A 16,590-nucleotide genomic window follows, 5' to 3' on the forward strand; every position below is an offset into this window, starting at 1 on the left:
CCCGCCCACGCCGCCCTTCATCCACCCATCCGCCCACCGCACTGCACTGCACTGCACTGCACTGCACTGCACCTTACCTCACCCAACCCAACCCAACCCGCGTCCCATCCCACCTCACTCACACCTTACTTCTCTCTCTACCTGCCACCATCTTCCTGCCTACATCCTGACCATCTACTCCGACGATCTATTGCCGCCATCTACGTCCAGCGTGCCTGATCACTTCTTTGGCCTTTTGCACCTATCCCCGAACGCGCAGGCACCTACCGAGTCGCTCTTCCTCTTACTAATCCCCAGGTGACTCCTTTGGCCCCCTCTCTCGGCCCTCCTCCTGGTCTCTGTCGTCGGTATCTACCTTGGCCTTGGTATCGCCTTTGGCCTTATTGTCCGTCGACGTCTGCCCACCACCCACGACTAGGTTACTCGAACCCTCGACCGCTCGACGCCGCCTTCGCCTCAGGTTTTACTTAAAATCAAATCCTCTCGCCGTTTCCACCTGCGGAAACCCTCCCCTCGCCAACATCCCTCGTCGGCACCATTCCTCCCACCACGCGGAAGCGAAAGGCCGCTGAGGCGACGATATCCTCCGAGTCCCCAGACGCCCTGCCCAACAAGAGGATAGCCTCAGCTGCCAGTCAGACCCAGCACGCTCCCCCGACACCGGTCACCACAGCAAGCAACGGCATGGATTCCGAGGAGGACTTCATGTCCGCTCTTTCGAGCGAGGACGAGATGATGCAAGACGACAGCGGCGAGGACATGTCGGGCGCCGATGGTGCGTCCTCATTTTTCTTTATCCCCGATGCTAACCCGCAACATTCTGACGCTCCTTCTACCACAGACTTCGACGAGGACGACTTCGATGACGAGCCCGACGCCGACCTCGGCATTATCAAGGACTCCGACAGTAAGAAGAAGGTCGCCTACGACATTTCCTTCAAGGTCTACAAGCCCGAGGACATCCAGAGCCAACAGGATGACATGATCGACGAGGTCAATATGATTCTCAATATTCGCAAGGAGGACGTCGCCATCCTGCTGCGCCACTTCCGCTGGAACAAGGAACGCTTGATCGAGGACTACATGGATACTCCGAATAAGGTACTGGAGGCTGCAGGCCTGGGATCGAACGTCACCGGCCCGCCCAAGCTAGAGGCCATCCCGGGCTTTATGTGCGACATTTGCTGCGAGGACGAGGAGGGTCTCCAGACCTTTTCTCTCAAGTGCGGCCACCGATACTGCGTCGATTGCTACCGTCACTACCTCAACCAGAAGATCCGCGAAGAGGGCGAGGCTGCCCGCATCCAGTGCCCTGCCGAGGGCTGTGGCCGCATCATCGACTCCAAGTCGCTCGATCTTCTTGTCACCCCCGAACTCGGTTCACGGTACCACGAGCTGCTCAACCGCACATATGTCGAGGACAAGGACTCCCTCAAGTGGTGCCCCGCGCCCGACTGCCCGAATGCCGTCGAGTGCCCTATCAAGAAGAAGGATTTGGACAGAATCGTCCCCACGGTCGCCTGCGCATGTGGTCATCGCTTCTGCTTCGGTTGCATCCTCAACGACCATCAACCAGCTCCCTGCGAGCTCGTCAAGAGATGGCTCAAGAAGTGCGCCGACGACTCCGAGACAGCTAACTGGATATCAGCGAACACAAAAGAGTGTCCGAAGTGTAACTCCACTATTGAGAAGAACGGTGGCTGCAACCACATGACCTGTCGCAAGTGCAAGCACGAGTTCTGTTGGATGTGCATGGGCCTGTGGTCGGAGCATGGCACCAGCTGGTACAACTGCAATCGCTTCGAGGAGAAGAGCGGCACCGAAGCCCGCGATGCGCAAGCAAAGTCCCGCATATCGCTGGAGAGATACCTGCACTACTACAACCGCTACGCCAACCACGAACAGTCCGCCAAGCTTGACAAGGACATTTACCATAAGACAGAGAAGAAGATGGTGCAGCTCCAGACCGCGTCAGGCATGTCGTGGATCGAGGTCCAGTATCTCAACCAGGCCTCGCAGACACTGCAAACCTGTCGACAGACCCTCAAGTGGACATACGCCTTTGCCTTCTACCTTGCCCGCAACAATTTGACGTCCATCTTCGAGGACAATCAAAAGGATTTGGAGATGGCGGTTGAGGCACTGTCAGAAATGTTCGAGAAGCCCGTCACAGAGCTGTGTGACAAGAAGCTGAAGGTCGACATCATGGACAAGACGTCGTACTGCAAGAAGCGACGCATCATTCTTCTGGAGGATACCGCCGATAATTTGGCCAACGGTAAGCTTAGCATTAACAAACATCTTTATCATTTCTAACACTCCCTCAGGTCGCTGGACTTTCAACGTTGATCTGACCGGTCCTATGCCATCCGCTGCCACGGGCAGCCGCCGTTGAATCACGCGGTGACTCACACGAATACATGAGAAACGGCTTGAGTGTGTAGAAAGAACGCTTAGCGCTTTATTATTGGTGGAAGGCTCATCAATCTTCTCGGTAACGGCATTGGAGGCTACAAGATCATGACAGGTTTTTTTTTTTCTCTCTTCTTTCTCAAGGGACGGATAACTCGGCGTGAGGAGAAGCGCATCACGGGCATTGTATGGAATGGAATTTTGGTAGCAATCCGTGTGTCCCAGGCACAGCGGCAATCATTACGCAGCACATCACTGTCATCGTCGTCTCTGCTGCTGCCGTCCCCTACATCGTGCTTGACTCTCTGAACTTACGAGAACCCAGGCGATGGGTGTCATTCAAAACCCACCGTTTTCGGCCAAGTCGCGGCTTGAGTTCGTGCGTCCACCATGCCATCTTTCCCATCCGTGACCTTCCTTCTTGTTGCTGCTTCGAATCATTGCCACGCAAATCTATGGATTTCAAAGTTTTCGCCTTCTCGTCGGTCTACTCGTCGTCCATGACTATCATGACTCGCGGTGTGTGTGTGTGGTCTACCTAGCGGCACCACTGAACGCCGCAACTATGACAATTGGCCCGAGGTCGCAGACAGGCCTTGCCTGTCCCGTAGGTACCCAAGTGGCCGGGCGTCCCTCCTGACGCAGCGTCACGCAGGGAATGGAGGAGGGGCGAAATGCAGGAATCGAACTCAGCGGAACCCCGTCCGGCGGGTTCCGTCCGGGCGTCAGCCTCATCAGTCTCGTCAATGTAACAGCAAACCACATTCACGTCACATCACGGCTGCTCACTCCATCATCCACGGTCGCGAACGAGACTTTTCTTGACACCTTGCTAATGGGTTTCCGTCCATGATATATTTCCTACCCGCCGTTAAAGACTCCTACTACGCCTCAAGAAATGCATACAAAAAAAGCCGGTCTCCGTCCAGGCTCATAATCCTTCGCCACCAATGATAAACCTTTTTCCAGGCGTGCGGGGGGAAAATGCTGCTTCTCATTCCATACAGCGTTGAAAGTCCAAATGCTCTCTCCTTGATGCTTCCATTAACCTCTTAAAAATGCATCCCATCCTTGGGGGGATATCATGATGATTGTGCACTGATAGCACAGCCAGACCGGCCACTTGGGAGATGACTGGTCGCGCTCGCAGAAAACCAATAAAACAACGTCGCGATATGGGTATCGCGTCGACACATGACAGAAGACTCAGCCGTACACGAACCGGGAGAGGTTCAAGCCTCTGGGCCGCTCTTCAACTTCGTCAGATCGGAAGACATCATCGTCGTTCTCACCGTCGCTGTCGTGGACGATTTGATCCTCACTCCCGCACGGCGCGTTGAGAGCCTCGACTTCTGCGAGGTCGACCTTGGGCAGCGGCACGAACGAGGGGTTAACAGGCATCGACTTCAGCAGCCGGCTCTTCCGGGGACTGCGCTTGGGGCTGCGCTGGATTGCACTCTTGGTGGGAGACAGGGCCCGGCGCGGCGGGGTGTTCTTTCGCTGGAGGGCCCGGGCGCCGATGCGTTGGAGCGGTGTGAGCATCGGGGTTGCCTTCGCCGCTGCGGTCGAGCCGGCGGAGAAGGTGACTGAGGAGGCTGCGGTGGACGGGGCGGCGGTGGATGGTGTGAAAATGGATGATTGTCTCGAAACAGCGGTTGCAGGGGTATCGGGCAGACTCGAAGCGGCAGGGCTCGGCTGAGAGAACGCGAACCTCTGCAAAGACGACCGCCTGGAGCTCGTCTCCGGCGCGGGCTTCTTTTCGGGCAGCTCCTCCACTTCGGACAGGTCACTGAGCGGGGTTGTCGCTATCTCTTCGTCCTTGCTGAACTGACTGTCCGCGCCGGTCGCCTCGGTGCCTTGACTCTCCTCTGTGCTCTGGCTTTCCTCAAACACTGTGATTGACTTTGGTTTAGGGTTGTGCCACGCGTCAATGTCCGCGAGGTTCAGCAACGCCTCGTCGATGGAGTCGTCAGAGAACAAGAAGCCGTCTTTCTTGCTCTTCTTTGTCGTTTCGTTCTTCGGGAAGAACTTGCTCTTTTGGGATTCCTCAGATTTCGTTTCGGCTTCGTCTGCGTCCGCGCAGAGGCGGACCTTCTTTGGCGGGCGTTGAGAGCTGCTCTTCATCAACGCATCGATTTCGTCCATGGTATTCGTCGAGTCGCCGAGCGTGATGCGACGAGAATCAGAACTGGATGGAGCGTACTGCTCCAGCATGTTCTTGATGGGTTCTGTCCGCCGTCGAAGTAGACGTGGAGAGATTGTTGAACGGGCGGTTCGTGTAGGGCGAGATTCGGTTGGTTGTGAGGATGGGCCTTCGATATATGGTCTGGGCAGCGGAAAGACGCGGGGTACTAGGCCGTTATGGGTGAGGGCGGCAACGCGCTCTGGGTCGACAGAGAAACAGTTGCTATCCATTTCGCCCATGGGAATACGCTGATGGCCCTTGAAGTAGGAATCGATAGGCTTGGCGGCTTGTCGTGTGCGGTTCGAAGAGGCTGCGAGAGCCTCGGCGGACTGAGAGTGTCTCCTCTTAGAGTCGGACTTGGGCGGATTGCCTCCGGGCATGGGAGCAGGGATAATGGTCTCCTTGGTCATTGGGTTGACATCTCCAACAGCGACGGCCGTGGCCATCTCAGGTTCGACATAAGCACCAATGAACGGCATATCCTCAACACCCTTACCCGCTTCGGGCTCGGTCAGGAACACCATCTCCTTCTTTGTCGGACAGTAGACTCTCTGGTGGAGGAACGTCAGCTCGGCCTGGAAGAATCGCGGCAGGTAGTTCTCCGAGATGCGGTGCTTTCCTTCGAACTGGCACATGCGGACCAATCGTTCTGGCGTCTTATACTTGCGCAACATCCGGTAAGCCGTCTTTAGTCCCATATTGTTGATACCCTCGAGGTAATCACAGCCGCTCAGAATGGCCATGCGCCGAAAGTCGGTATCCGACCAGCCCGTCAACGACACCTCCCGACATGCGCAAAAGTCTCTGCGATTGATCTCGATACAGTTGCCGTACTGGTCGAGCTTCGTCAAGAGCCGCTTGCATCCGAAAACCAACAGATCCGAGTCTTCGGATAGAATGCCGTCGATCAGGCCTTGGCGTTCGAGGTAGACGAGCTGAGCATCTGCTTCGTACGGTGCAACGACGTACGAGACATCCAGCTTTTTCAATTCGTCGATGAGATTGCGGGCCATTTCTGGTGTCACGTCGATGGCCTTCTGAAACTCGAGGTGCGCTTGGGAGGGCTTTCCGGCCTTGAGCAGCTCCATAGCCGTCTTCTTGCTCTCATCGCGGCGTTTAGCTCTGGATCCTTCGGTGGCTGCCTTGCTGGGTAGGAAGTCGCCATCAAAGACAAGGTAGGGCTTGACACCAAAGTGCAGAAGCATCCTTACCCTGTGCATGGCGAAGTCGACATATCTGAGGCAGGGTTAGGTCACATCCGATGGCAACCTGGAATGGACGTTTAGACTTACTTGCGTGTGGGGGTGCCTTGGGCCAGGTCCACGGCGCATGCAATGGCTCCGCGGTGAAGCCATCCGTAGGCGTCGACACCGAGCGTTTCGCCCTTGAATTTCTTGAGCTCGACGGGTCTGTGGATGGACTTGAGCAGCGGGAGAAGGCCTAGTAGAGGTGAGTAACGCAATGCACGAGGTCCCGAGGCAAGGGAGAGCAAGTACCTGAGACGCCCATTGTTGATCCAAGGGAACGGCTTGCAGGCCCTCAAAGTGCAGAGCAGAAGTTTCGAGGGCTGGAGATCGCTCTCGATCCGGTTTTCAGGCCAACAGCCGGACTGACAAAGGTGAAAACAATGCTTTAGGCCATCCGTTGAGAGGCAAAGACGCGTAAAGAGGGTGGATTCGCGGAGTTGTGAAGGTCGATACGCCAAGTCAGGTGATCCGGGGGCAAATGTAAACAAAGACACTCGGCGCTATGTTTGCGGATTAGTTGCGGGCGGGAGTTGGAGTCGACTATCTACGGCGGGCGACGTTCGGAAGAGAGCTGGGAAGTTTAGTCGGAGCTGGAGGACTAGAATTCACCGACGAAGGTGAAGTCAGAGGAGAGAAGGTGTGCAGGTGGAGTGAATCGCGGGCATCCTGCACAGGAAAGGGACGTCCGGGGGGACCTGGTCCTGCTATATTGGAACGCGGTGTGTCCACCCGCGTCAAGTCATATCGCGACTCTTTTTTTGCTGTGGCCTGGGCACAGAGGAGTTCCCCGAAAGGGACTAGCGCCAGAAGCTCGGGATTTCCAGAGCAACGTCACTGGTTCCTGATCCGGCTGAAGATTATTGGACCCTTTCCGAATTTAGTGGGGCGACTGCTTTTTTCACAGAGTGCTTGCAGCTCAGAGGATGGGATTTTTCGCCGTGGGGCACAGACAGCAGACCGACACCCAAAGCAGTGCGCAGTCGAGAGACATCTCAATCATTTCGTTCTCAATCTTTCTGTGTCTCACTGTCGAATTTTCTTTAACTCTCCTGGCACGTCATTTGACCAGCCATATCACCGTCAGAATGCCTACCACGTTGTCAAAGACCCGCAAGCAGATTGCCAAGAAGCGCAACGGACATGTCGATGCACTGCACGAGTTTTCCAGAGACTCCAAGCGTCTTCACAAGGCATCGGTGAGAGACGATAAGCTGCAGAAGCTTGCGGCCACCAGAGGAAAGAAGGAGCAGCCCATGCGTAAGACAGCTCATTTCGCAGCAGACAACGAGCTGAAAGCTGACCTGCCACAGTCACCCGTGCTTCTTACTTCCAAAAGGCTATTCAGGAGAAGGGCTCTAAGCCGCTCGACCTCGCCACTATCCAGGAGCTCATTCACGAGTGCGTCCATATTGCCATTTCCGAAGACTTCAAGTCTGACCTTTTCCAGTTTTGTGCATCAGTATGATGAAGAGTACGCCGAGGTCAAGAAGACCCGCCGTCCGGGCCGCCCTGCGAGCGCCAAGGAGGACTTGCTCAAGCTGAAGATCTCCACCCTTGAAGACGAATACAAGGGAAACGGCTTCTGTAAGTTCTGCTATGAATGCATCGGCTATGGGGTGACTAACAAGCCCTAGACCTTCCTGACCTCACAAATGACTCCAACATCCTGATGCTCGATCGCTGGGAGGGCTCTTGGGCCTACCTCGCTTCCGTTGCGTGGGTGAGGATAAATGCCGACGGCAACATCAAGAAGTCCAGCTTCCCGCCCAAGGGCAGCTCCTAGATCATGACAGCATCACAGCGGCGTTTCTGGCGTTTGGAATCGGGAAAAGGCAGTTCAGGGGAGCAAACAGCGCATCATTCGGGAAAAGGGCACAGCCTTTCGGCTGTAGTTTCTGAGTACGGCTCTACGGTGTATTTGCGGGGGTTCTTTCGCGGGCCAGCTGTCTGAGACAAACATGCGCCGTGACAGGAGTCTCGTTTGGTCAACAGACAATTTCTCCGGTTACATACAGCAATGCCGTATGAGAACACGGAGGCGAAAGCTCGGATCACAGCAGGCCATGCGCGGCCAAACCACTGGATCGCCGACCTTCGCCTGCATGTTCTCTCCGCGCCTGTTACACAGGGCATCGGCGGGCGGCCCGGCGGCAAACGTGGGTGGCATGTGGCGTTCTGGGGATAGTGCCGGCTCGACCGCATCCTCTGGGACTGCTGTATCCGTTTGGCAAGCAATTAGACGGTATCATGTAGAGAGCAAACGTGGTGATCTCGTTTGAAACACACTCGGTAGATGCCGCAGGCAAGGCTGGAACACGATCCATCGATCTCCCGGCCCAATATCAACCCACACCTGGCTTTCGTCGAAGAATCATTGGGCTGCCATGTCGCACATCAAGTGACGATTATGTTGCCGTCCGCGGTCCCTGTAGATTGTCTGATGACTGACGTCTATTTCTCCTTGTTCCAAAGGTGGCTACCCGGTCCAGAGCGCGGCTGCGATCTGCCCCGAGCCTCCTGGACCAGACTACTGGAACCACGTTGTTCGCCAAACAGGCCTGTCCCAAGCGGTGCCTCTCGTCTCATAACTCAACCCAGATCTCTCATCCTGTCCCAGGTGCTACATTGCACAGGCGACCTCGCCATCCTCTTGAAGACGGCTAGACGCTTCCAGCTCTCTGACCGCGGTGAGCACTGCCCCTGGAAGCATCTCCACTTGACTCACCCCCCGAACCCTCCGTGGCAAGACTTCGTGGAGGATGCCGTAGCAGACCGCGCGATGTCGAAGGATCTGGATGCCGGTGCTTACTGCCTGGGATCGTTCGAGTCCCGGTACCACGAGGTCGGGCTGGCTTGTTTGGGCTTCCCAAGAACGTGGCTACAAAAGTGCTCAAGTGTAGATATATCTCGGATGATCTTCACTGTCATCCGGCTGTCATCTACCCCTCGCCATTCTCAGCAACCCCTCCGTCGATCTTACTGATCTGCCCTGCCTACACCCGCAACTATCCGATTGAACCTCTTGCTCCTCCAAGTGAGTCCTGATAAGCACCGATGGTCGAATCTCACTGACAGTCGTTGTAGCAACATGTGCAAATACGTCACTCATCTGCGCGTCTGCAACGTCTGCAGCCATGAAGATACTGTCCTCATCTCAGAGAGGTTATGCATGCTTGCCAAGAGGAACGGGGTCTTTGGGAGTTGTGATTCAGGGATCGGCAGTGACAGCAACAGCACCAGACACCACTGTTGGAAGTGCAAGGAGAGGATCCGCCGGGTCCCACGGGCATCATCGGCATTGCATCGTGTCAGTCTACATTGATGAAAGACTCTAAGGGAAGGCAAACAAAACTTGAGCTACAAGGCGTTCAAAAGGATAGACGGACTGGTCACCAACAACTCTTCCCAGTGATGCTGGCATCGCCCTTGGGTTTGAGCCGGAGGAGACAAACAGGCAGATTGGGATCTGGAGATCTCAGGAATCAGGGCGGCCCCTGTCATTACCAGTTTAAGCTTAGGCAAGAACATTAATGATTTTTTTTGAACATGATTCTTCGGTGGAGTCCTTCGAGAAAGAGTGGAGGTTGATGTCGTTCAGCTGCAGTGTGAGTTGTCGTGCTGCAAGCATCGGAACAACATTTCGCCGGTACACTCAGCGGCTGGTCTGATCTCAAAATTTTTGGGAAGGTTCCAAAGCTTCTGCAGAGATCGATTTACCCACTCCACCCCAAAGCCTTTCTTCCATTGTCAAATAACACCACGTTCGACAAGTAGACGCAACGCCAGCCAAAATGCTTTCCATCAGATCCATCGCGCGCTCTGCGCCCAGAACTCTTACCCGCCTCTCGGCCACCTCTCTCAGACAGAGCGCCCGCCCCAGCGCATTCGTCAAGGCCTCATCATTTGGCGCCGTCCAGCGCGCTTCCGCCTTCTCCAGCTCCGCCTTCAGGAAAGCCCCTGCCGGCGAGACCGATGCTGAGCTTCTCGCCAAGCTCGAGAGCGAGCTGTCGTTCGAGGACGAGGTCAAGCAGAACGAGCAGCTGCCCGCCAGCGTTAAGGACTTCCTCGACAACAGCCCGTTTGAGCTCCACGACACCCCCGGCAAGGAGGAGGTCAAGCTTACCCGCAAGTTTGGCGAGGAGAAGTGAGTGTCTCAATGCGCAGCTGTCTATGCGCCTCGATATACTGACAACATGCAGGATCACCGTCACCTTCTCCATCGCCGACCTCGCCAACTACGACCCCGAGATGTACGAGCAGGACCGCGCCCTGGATGACGAGTACGACCCCTCCGAGCCCCAGACCAAGCAGAACGGCGCCCGTTCTGCCAACCCCGAGGAGGACATCGAGGACGAGGAGGGCGAGCTGGACGAGGCCGCTCCCCCTTGCCGCCTGAGCATCGTCGTCGAGAAGCCTGGCAAGGCCGACGGCGCCCTTAACATCGACGCCACCGCCCAGGACGGCGCCATCACCGTCGAGAACATGTACTACTACGAGGACGGCAAGCTGGCCCACGGCTCCTCCGCCGACATCGCCCACGCCCGCGCCGACGTCTACCCCGGACCCCCCTTCGGCAGCCTCGACGAGGACCTGCAGATCCTGATGGAGCGCTACCTCGAGGAGCGCGGCATCACCCAGGCCCTGGCCATCTTTGCCCCCGACTACATTGACGTCAAGGAGCAGAAGGAGTACGTCCGCTGGTTGAAGAACGTCAAGGGCTTCGTCAACGCCTAAACAGGACTTGACTGCCCATGCGGGGAAACGAAACAAAAAAAGGTGAAGAGAAAATGAAATGCAGAGAGATATCTTGACGACGCATGACGGCGGGGGATTGTAAGATGAAACGAAACTTACCTAAAAAGGCTTTTCTTGGCTTGTCTTATAGCTGTTCCACTCACGATGTACCATACCACGGCCTGGCTGGCACGCCAGATGCCCAACATAAGAAACTGTAATACAAACAAAACAAAAATTCTCCTTTACGTCGGGCTTTGGTCCACCGTGACTACAGTATGTGACTTGCATCAGACTGAAAAAAGATAACCCTGTGAGATGCCTCCCGGCCCCGTTCAGATCCGCTGCCTCGAGTCTACCTTTCGTAGTCGCCGTTCAATCCCCACAACGCATGACCCTTGACGATGGAATCGCATTGCGATTGCTGGTTGCCTAAGAGTCGGATGATGAATACTTTCACCCATTTCATCTCTAGCTTGTTATTTCCCCACAACGTCGTCCCCGGCTCAACGGTATCATAAAATCACCTGTGGAGGTCAAAAAGGAACTGAACGCAAGCAACAAGACATATAACACTAGGCATTCGCTAGTTATCACCAACCTAACTACTACTCTAGCCCTCACTAGCTTCATCTAGATAGAGCAGGGGCAGTATCTTTTATAATAGCTTTACTAACCTAAAGTAGCAGGTACAATTCTAGTAAATAAATAGTATCTTTATGATCCTCTCTAGTATTAAGCGTAACCACTTAAACCAGCCCGTTAGTCACTGTCTGAAGATGTTTCGTCCTCTTCCTCCTTTGCCTTTCGCGACCTCCAGCTCTTGGGCTGCTCACGTCCCCTATTCCGGCCTGGCTTCTCGATCTGCTTCTCCTCGTCTTCCTCCTCCTCCTCATCCTCCTCCTGCTCCTTCACTTCGGGCTCCCTCTTCTTTGCCTTGCGACTTGGCGCTGGGGACGACATCGCCTCGTCATCGCCGTGGTTGACGCGCCGACGGCTCCTGAGCGCGCTCTTGGGGGTCCCGTTGGTCTTGGGGGTTCGGGGCACAGCCTCGTGGCGCGCTGTTGGGTCGTGACTGTCCTTCCGCCACAGCTCCATCTCCGCTCGCTCGCCGTCATCTCCTCTGCACTCGACCACTAAAAAGATTCGCTGTAAGCGGGGTGGTCCATCACTAAAAACCGGTATGGTCACCAGGTATGAAGCAAAAGAAAACTCACAATAGTCTTCGAACTCGTTGACGACCTTGGCGACCTTCTCGAAATGTTCGCAGGTAAGCTGGATCTCTGAGTACTTAGGCTTCTTCTTTGCGAGGGCCTGCTCCTCGGTGAGCCCCCTTTTCTCGAGCAGCTCTAGGCGCTCGAAGGTAGCGAGTGCGATGGCTGTCTGGAAGGCGTTGCGGATCTGCCGCCCGTTCCATGTCGCCGTGCTTGTCGGGCTCAAGCCGTCTGCTCTTCGGCTCCTGTTCTCTTCGAAGTGCTCCAGAGCCCATGCTTCCAGCTCATCCTTGTCGAAGGTGACCGGGAGCTTCTTCGTCATATTCTCCTCGCCGATCTTGCGCATAATATTGCGCCATATCTGCACTGTGCCCTTTAGGTCGATTGCCTTGTACCGCAGCGCTATGCGGATCCGGGACTTGAAGGCTTCGTCAATGAGCCCCTCTCGATTGGACGTTAGGAACAGCACGCCCGAGTAGTACTCGAGGTTCCGGAGGAAGACTAGCTTGCATTTAGTCATTGCCCCGATGATTCTCCGTTTGTGATGAGTTTGACTTACCGGAGACGATCCCGTTCCGGCTGAGATCGCGGATGTCTCGCTCGGCGAGGTAGACGTCGGCCTCGTCCAGTAACAGAACGCAGTTCCATCTATGAGCCAATGTGAAGTGGTTATCTAAGTTTTTCTGTATTTCTACTGGTTCCGAACCGAGGTCTCCGCAGGTCTTGAGGAACAGAATTAGTCGACGAAGAGTGTTCCGTAGACTTTAATGCCGAACTTACAATGGGATAGAGTGGTCGGGCTGGGGTAGTGCATGCTGCGATTGTCTCTGCAGTGCTGGTCTGCTGAGTAGTTAGTCCCATACCCTTCGAGTTCACTGCACCGTTGAGGTCGCCTTATTGATGCTTCATGTTTTCTCACCTTTCCAACACCTGGTGGGCCGTACAGAAAGATGATGAGTCCCTTTCCCTTGCCTTTCACAAGGTCGATCTCAACCGCGGCGTCTGCAGTCTCCAACTTCGAGTCCTGGCTCTTTGAGGCATGGGTCTTCACCATGGCTTTGAGCAGGTTCTTCGTCTCCGTAGGCAGTACTAGGTCATTGAAAGCCTGTTGGCGTTGCTTAGCTGAGATGGAGACGAATTCAAATATCCCAGGATCGAGACGAACTGAAACTTTGTCAGCAACTAGTCTTGTTTTTGGAAGTCATCTCGGGATGCCTCGGGCCCTTGACTTACACCATTCCTTTGACCGGAGCCCATAACCCAGCAGCGCAGCCGGGAGCATGGCCAGCTGGTTCTCATCTAGCCCCGACATGTCATTGTTGACGAGCTCAAGGATGTACTCCTTCTTGCCAATGAACTTCGCAGCGCGGTGGAAGTTCAAAGCCTCGTCGCTGATGTTACAAGAGTTGCAGATTTTTGACTCGCAGTCGTCGACGCTGCACCGAGGCTCCCAAGTCGACTTATCGTCGCGGTCCGGTAAGTAAAGTACCTCGTCAGAGTCGTCGATCCAGTCTCGGTTGCGGTTGAACTCGTGTCCCGTTTTGAAGTCGACAAAGACGTCTTCGTTGATGTGTCGCGGGTCCTTCCCCAGAGTCGTCCCGTTGTACGTCCCATGCCCGTATAGACAACGCTGAAACGTGTTCCCGCGAGCAACGAGCTCGGTGACGACCGGGTCATTGGACTTGCAGAGTTTCTTGGGAAAAAAAGGCAGGTCTTGAATGCTCTTTTCCCCATCGAACAGGGTTATGGACTTCGTCGCCTCCAACGGCATTAACCGGGAACCGTCGTAACTCCAGCTATAGCAGTGAAGCTTGAGATCGCTGTACGACGGCCCGTGCTGCTTGTGGTCGCTCGTCTGCGCATGCGACTGACACCTCAGACAGGGACGGCCGCCAGTAACGCAGAAGATTTTGTAGGCGTTGTACTTTTTCGACCCCGTCGGTTCTTGGCCAAAGATAATGTCGCCGGGTTGGTACAGGAACCAGAGATTTGCGAAGGAGATTTTCTCCATGGTCCGTTCTGTAATGCTTGACTGCAGGCTGATGAGAGAACCGAGAAACTTCTCCGACATGTCAATGAAACATCGCAGAAGAACAATGTCTCTCTTTTTGTTTTCCAAGGCCTTCGTATCGCCGTCGGAATCGTCCCGGGATTCGGGAGGCCAGGGTGCCGCACCGAGCATCTCGCTAGTGATGCCGTCCACCGTTATCTTGGACTCGATTGCGAAAGATTTTTCGAGATCTCCTAGCGTCTCTTTCAGCTTATCGTGATGTGATACAAAGACCTGCCTCGTCAGGTTAGTCTTGAAGCCCTGTAGTAGGCGCCTTCACCCTGAATATTCGCCTGACGATGTGCCAACCTCGGTCATATACTTGCCTTGTAAGGGTTAAGTGCGCTTAGATTATGTTAGACACTTACGGAAAGTATAAATTACACGAGTAGACTGTTCACTTACGTGTAGGGAAGGGGGGGAGATGTGAGGCCCGTGGCATCTGCAAGAAGCCTGTCGAGCCGATACGAGTTGATCCTGATCCGGAGAGGCAGAACACCAGATGGTGGCTCGTCTGGTTGACTCATCGATCCTTCAGGGTACTCGTAGTATACTACAATGGCAGACCTGCGCTTGATGGCAGCTTCCTCTCCGGTGCTGTCGTCTGTAACGAGTTCGGCCCGCCAGTTGATCTTCGGCCTGACGTAACGCAGCCTCCAAGCAGGTTCGCAATTGAATTTGTCGTTCTTCTTGTCTTCGCTTTCGTCTTTCTCGTCGTCCTTCTCGTCGTCCTTCTCGTCGTCTTTGTGGCCATCATTGTCTTTGGGCTTCTTCTTCTTTTTGTCGTCATTGGGCTTTTTCTTGTCGTCATCAGACTTTCCGTTATCGTCCTCCTTGTTTTCATGCTCTGTCTTTGTCTGCTTATCGCCGACCCTGTGGCGGGAAGAGGAAGAGGGACCGGTAAGCCGAGATTCATTCTCAGATACGAGAGGCAACTTACAAGGCTTTTATCACTTTCTCCAGCTCAGCCAGTTGCGACTCCAAGTCTGTGACCTTGCGCTGCAACGATGGAGGCGACTCGGTTTCTACATGATCTACTTTGCCAAGCACCTGCTCAGCGGCCTTCAGGGGGACCTGCTTGGCGATTGCCTCAGTAACCTCGGTGGTTGACATCGTACAAATTGTTCCAGCTTACACCGTCAGATAACAAAAGACTTCTGTTTGAAGTCGAAAGGATGCGATTGATTCCAATACAGATGAGAAGAACTTGATGAAGCGGGGGGAGCCGACCCTACCACCAAATATGAAAGGCTTCAGGATTCAGGCTGCTCAGTCTTAATCAGGGTCACCCAAAGCCAAGCCAGCAAAAGCTGCACACAACCTTAAACAGCTTCGTATTCGGAGAATAACGGCGTAATGTGGAAACGGGCCAGACCTTCAAGAGATATACTTGGGTGTTCCCATTGGAGGAATGACTAGTTCCTTCTAATATAACATACTTGGGCGGCTACACAGCCTTTAACGGCGTCCCGAAGGTTCTCCAGGTCTGCTCGAAAGAAGTCATGTGTGCATGTATCAGCGCATAGAATGCCCCCCGAGGATCCCATCTAACCATAGCCTGCCTCGCTAGTGCTTAGATGTTGTCCAAAAACGGACAAAATCCCGATAGCACGGTGAGAAAGGCTCGGGTACCGTTACCGCAGCGGTCGTCTGGTTGATGTAGTACTCGGATGAAAGCACGGGGTCATCTGATCATTCCCGATCATTCCCGCTCGTTCCTGCTACAGTCAACTGAGGCACATAAGTCTGTGACTCTGTCGTGGATTGGGGTGATCTAGGGGGCACCCCTTGATTTTTGGGAAACACCCATGCCTTATCTCCCAATCTCTTCGCCCGCTTACCACGGGATCGCAAGATGTCAACAGTCCGCATGACCGCAGACGCAAGTGTCTCTGAGGATAACGCCGAAGAATTATTCAAGGCTTTGTGCATCAATGGTCTGCCTCTTGATGGCCGAGACCCGAAATGCGATGATTTCGTCAACAGCCTGAACGGCTCGATAGCGGATAGCTTGGATTCTTCGGGAATCGAAGTTGTCAATAGAAGGCTGTTCTTAACCGTCACCGAAGCTCAACCCGATCCTGTATCCAAACTGTACGTGGGACCTTTTCCTCTCACCAAGGGAAGCCTTCCCAAGCTAAATCACTTCTCAGAGACCTAGACGAACTTTACAGCGAATGTTTAGAAGCACACGATGCGTTCCTTGAGATTTACGCTGAGCCTGCCACTGCTCAAGGCGGGGTCAACGTCCGAGGAATCAAGGAAGGATCGAGGTTAAAGGCGTTCAAGTCTTTCCGAGACGTAGAAAACACCATCAACACTGCGTGCCAAAACCTGCAAGACAGAAAGAGGGAAAAAGAGGAGAAGAGGAGCGAGCAGACTCCGACAGGGCGCCTCCGCAGGGCGCTGAAGTCGTTCAGAGACGAAGCGCCCAACATCAAGTCGTTTCTCAACGTCCTGCCAACCGGCGGCGAGTATACGTCAATCCTTTGCGGCGGCTTGACGATCCTCATCGAAGCCATCGATCAGTACGGCAAGGTCGAAACGCTTGTTTGCCAGGCGCTAGAAAAAATCCAAAGAGCACTGAGCAACAAGGAATATGCTGCCGAGACCTACCGAGATGATCCTGGGATGCACAGACGCCTATCCGGAGTCTGCGCCGCCATCTTCAACATTCTTGGGCACGTACTGAGGTGGACGAACCAGAGCCGGTTTAGTAGGTTGCCGCAGCATTACTTTCTTGTCTCG

The 16,590-nt window shown here is 54.6% G+C and overlaps 5 protein-coding genes across 5 annotated transcripts; 4 read left to right on the forward strand and 1 right to left on the reverse strand.

Moving 5' to 3' along the window:
* Window positions 1-684: 684 nt before the first annotated feature.
* On the forward strand, window positions 685-2,395 carry dbl4 (E3 ubiquitin-protein ligase dbl4; the record flags this gene model as incomplete). Its single annotated transcript, XM_036638875.1, has 3 exons — window positions 685-775; window positions 842-2,278; window positions 2,328-2,395. 3 exons carry the CDS (start codon window positions 685-687, stop codon window positions 2,393-2,395), a joined length of 1,596 nt encoding a protein of 531 aa, XP_036495991.1.
* Window positions 2,396-3,618: 1,223 nt separating this feature from the next.
* exo1 (Exodeoxyribonuclease 1) lies at window positions 3,619-6,106 on the reverse strand (the record flags this gene model as incomplete). Its single annotated transcript, XM_036638876.1, has 3 exons — window positions 3,619-5,833; window positions 5,890-6,037; window positions 6,094-6,106. The coding sequence occupies 3 exons, from the start codon at window positions 6,104-6,106 to the stop codon at window positions 3,619-3,621; spliced, it is 2,376 nt and encodes a 791-aa protein (XP_036495990.1).
* An 823-nt stretch (window positions 6,107-6,929) lies between these two features.
* TMA16 (Translation machinery-associated protein 16) lies at window positions 6,930-7,627 on the forward strand (the record flags this gene model as incomplete). The annotated part of the gene is made up of 4 exons (XM_036638877.1): window positions 6,930-7,101; window positions 7,155-7,242; window positions 7,292-7,428; window positions 7,479-7,627. The coding sequence occupies 4 exons, from the start codon at window positions 6,930-6,932 to the stop codon at window positions 7,625-7,627; spliced, it is 546 nt and encodes a 181-aa protein (XP_036495997.1).
* A 234-nt stretch (window positions 7,628-7,861) lies between these two features.
* CGCS363_v007029 (uncharacterized protein) lies at window positions 7,862-9,179 on the forward strand (the record flags this gene model as incomplete). Its single annotated transcript, XM_036638878.1, has 4 exons — window positions 7,862-8,000; window positions 8,478-8,686; window positions 8,740-8,878; window positions 8,929-9,179. The coding sequence occupies 4 exons, from the start codon at window positions 7,862-7,864 to the stop codon at window positions 9,177-9,179; spliced, it is 738 nt and encodes a 245-aa protein (XP_036495996.1).
* A 456-nt stretch (window positions 9,180-9,635) lies between these two features.
* Window positions 9,636-10,578, forward strand: MAM33 (Mitochondrial acidic protein MAM33; the record flags this gene model as incomplete). Its single annotated transcript, XM_036638879.1, has 2 exons — window positions 9,636-9,988; window positions 10,044-10,578. 2 exons carry the CDS (start codon window positions 9,636-9,638, stop codon window positions 10,576-10,578), a joined length of 888 nt encoding a protein of 295 aa, XP_036496926.1.
* Window positions 10,579-16,590: the final 6,012 nt, after the last annotated feature.

This window comes from Colletotrichum siamense, assembly GCF_013390195.1.
Source record: "Colletotrichum siamense strain Cg363 chromosome Unknown KSG_Cg363_contig04, whole genome shotgun sequence".
Lineage (NCBI taxonomy): Eukaryota > Fungi > Ascomycota > Sordariomycetes > Glomerellales > Glomerellaceae > Colletotrichum > Colletotrichum siamense.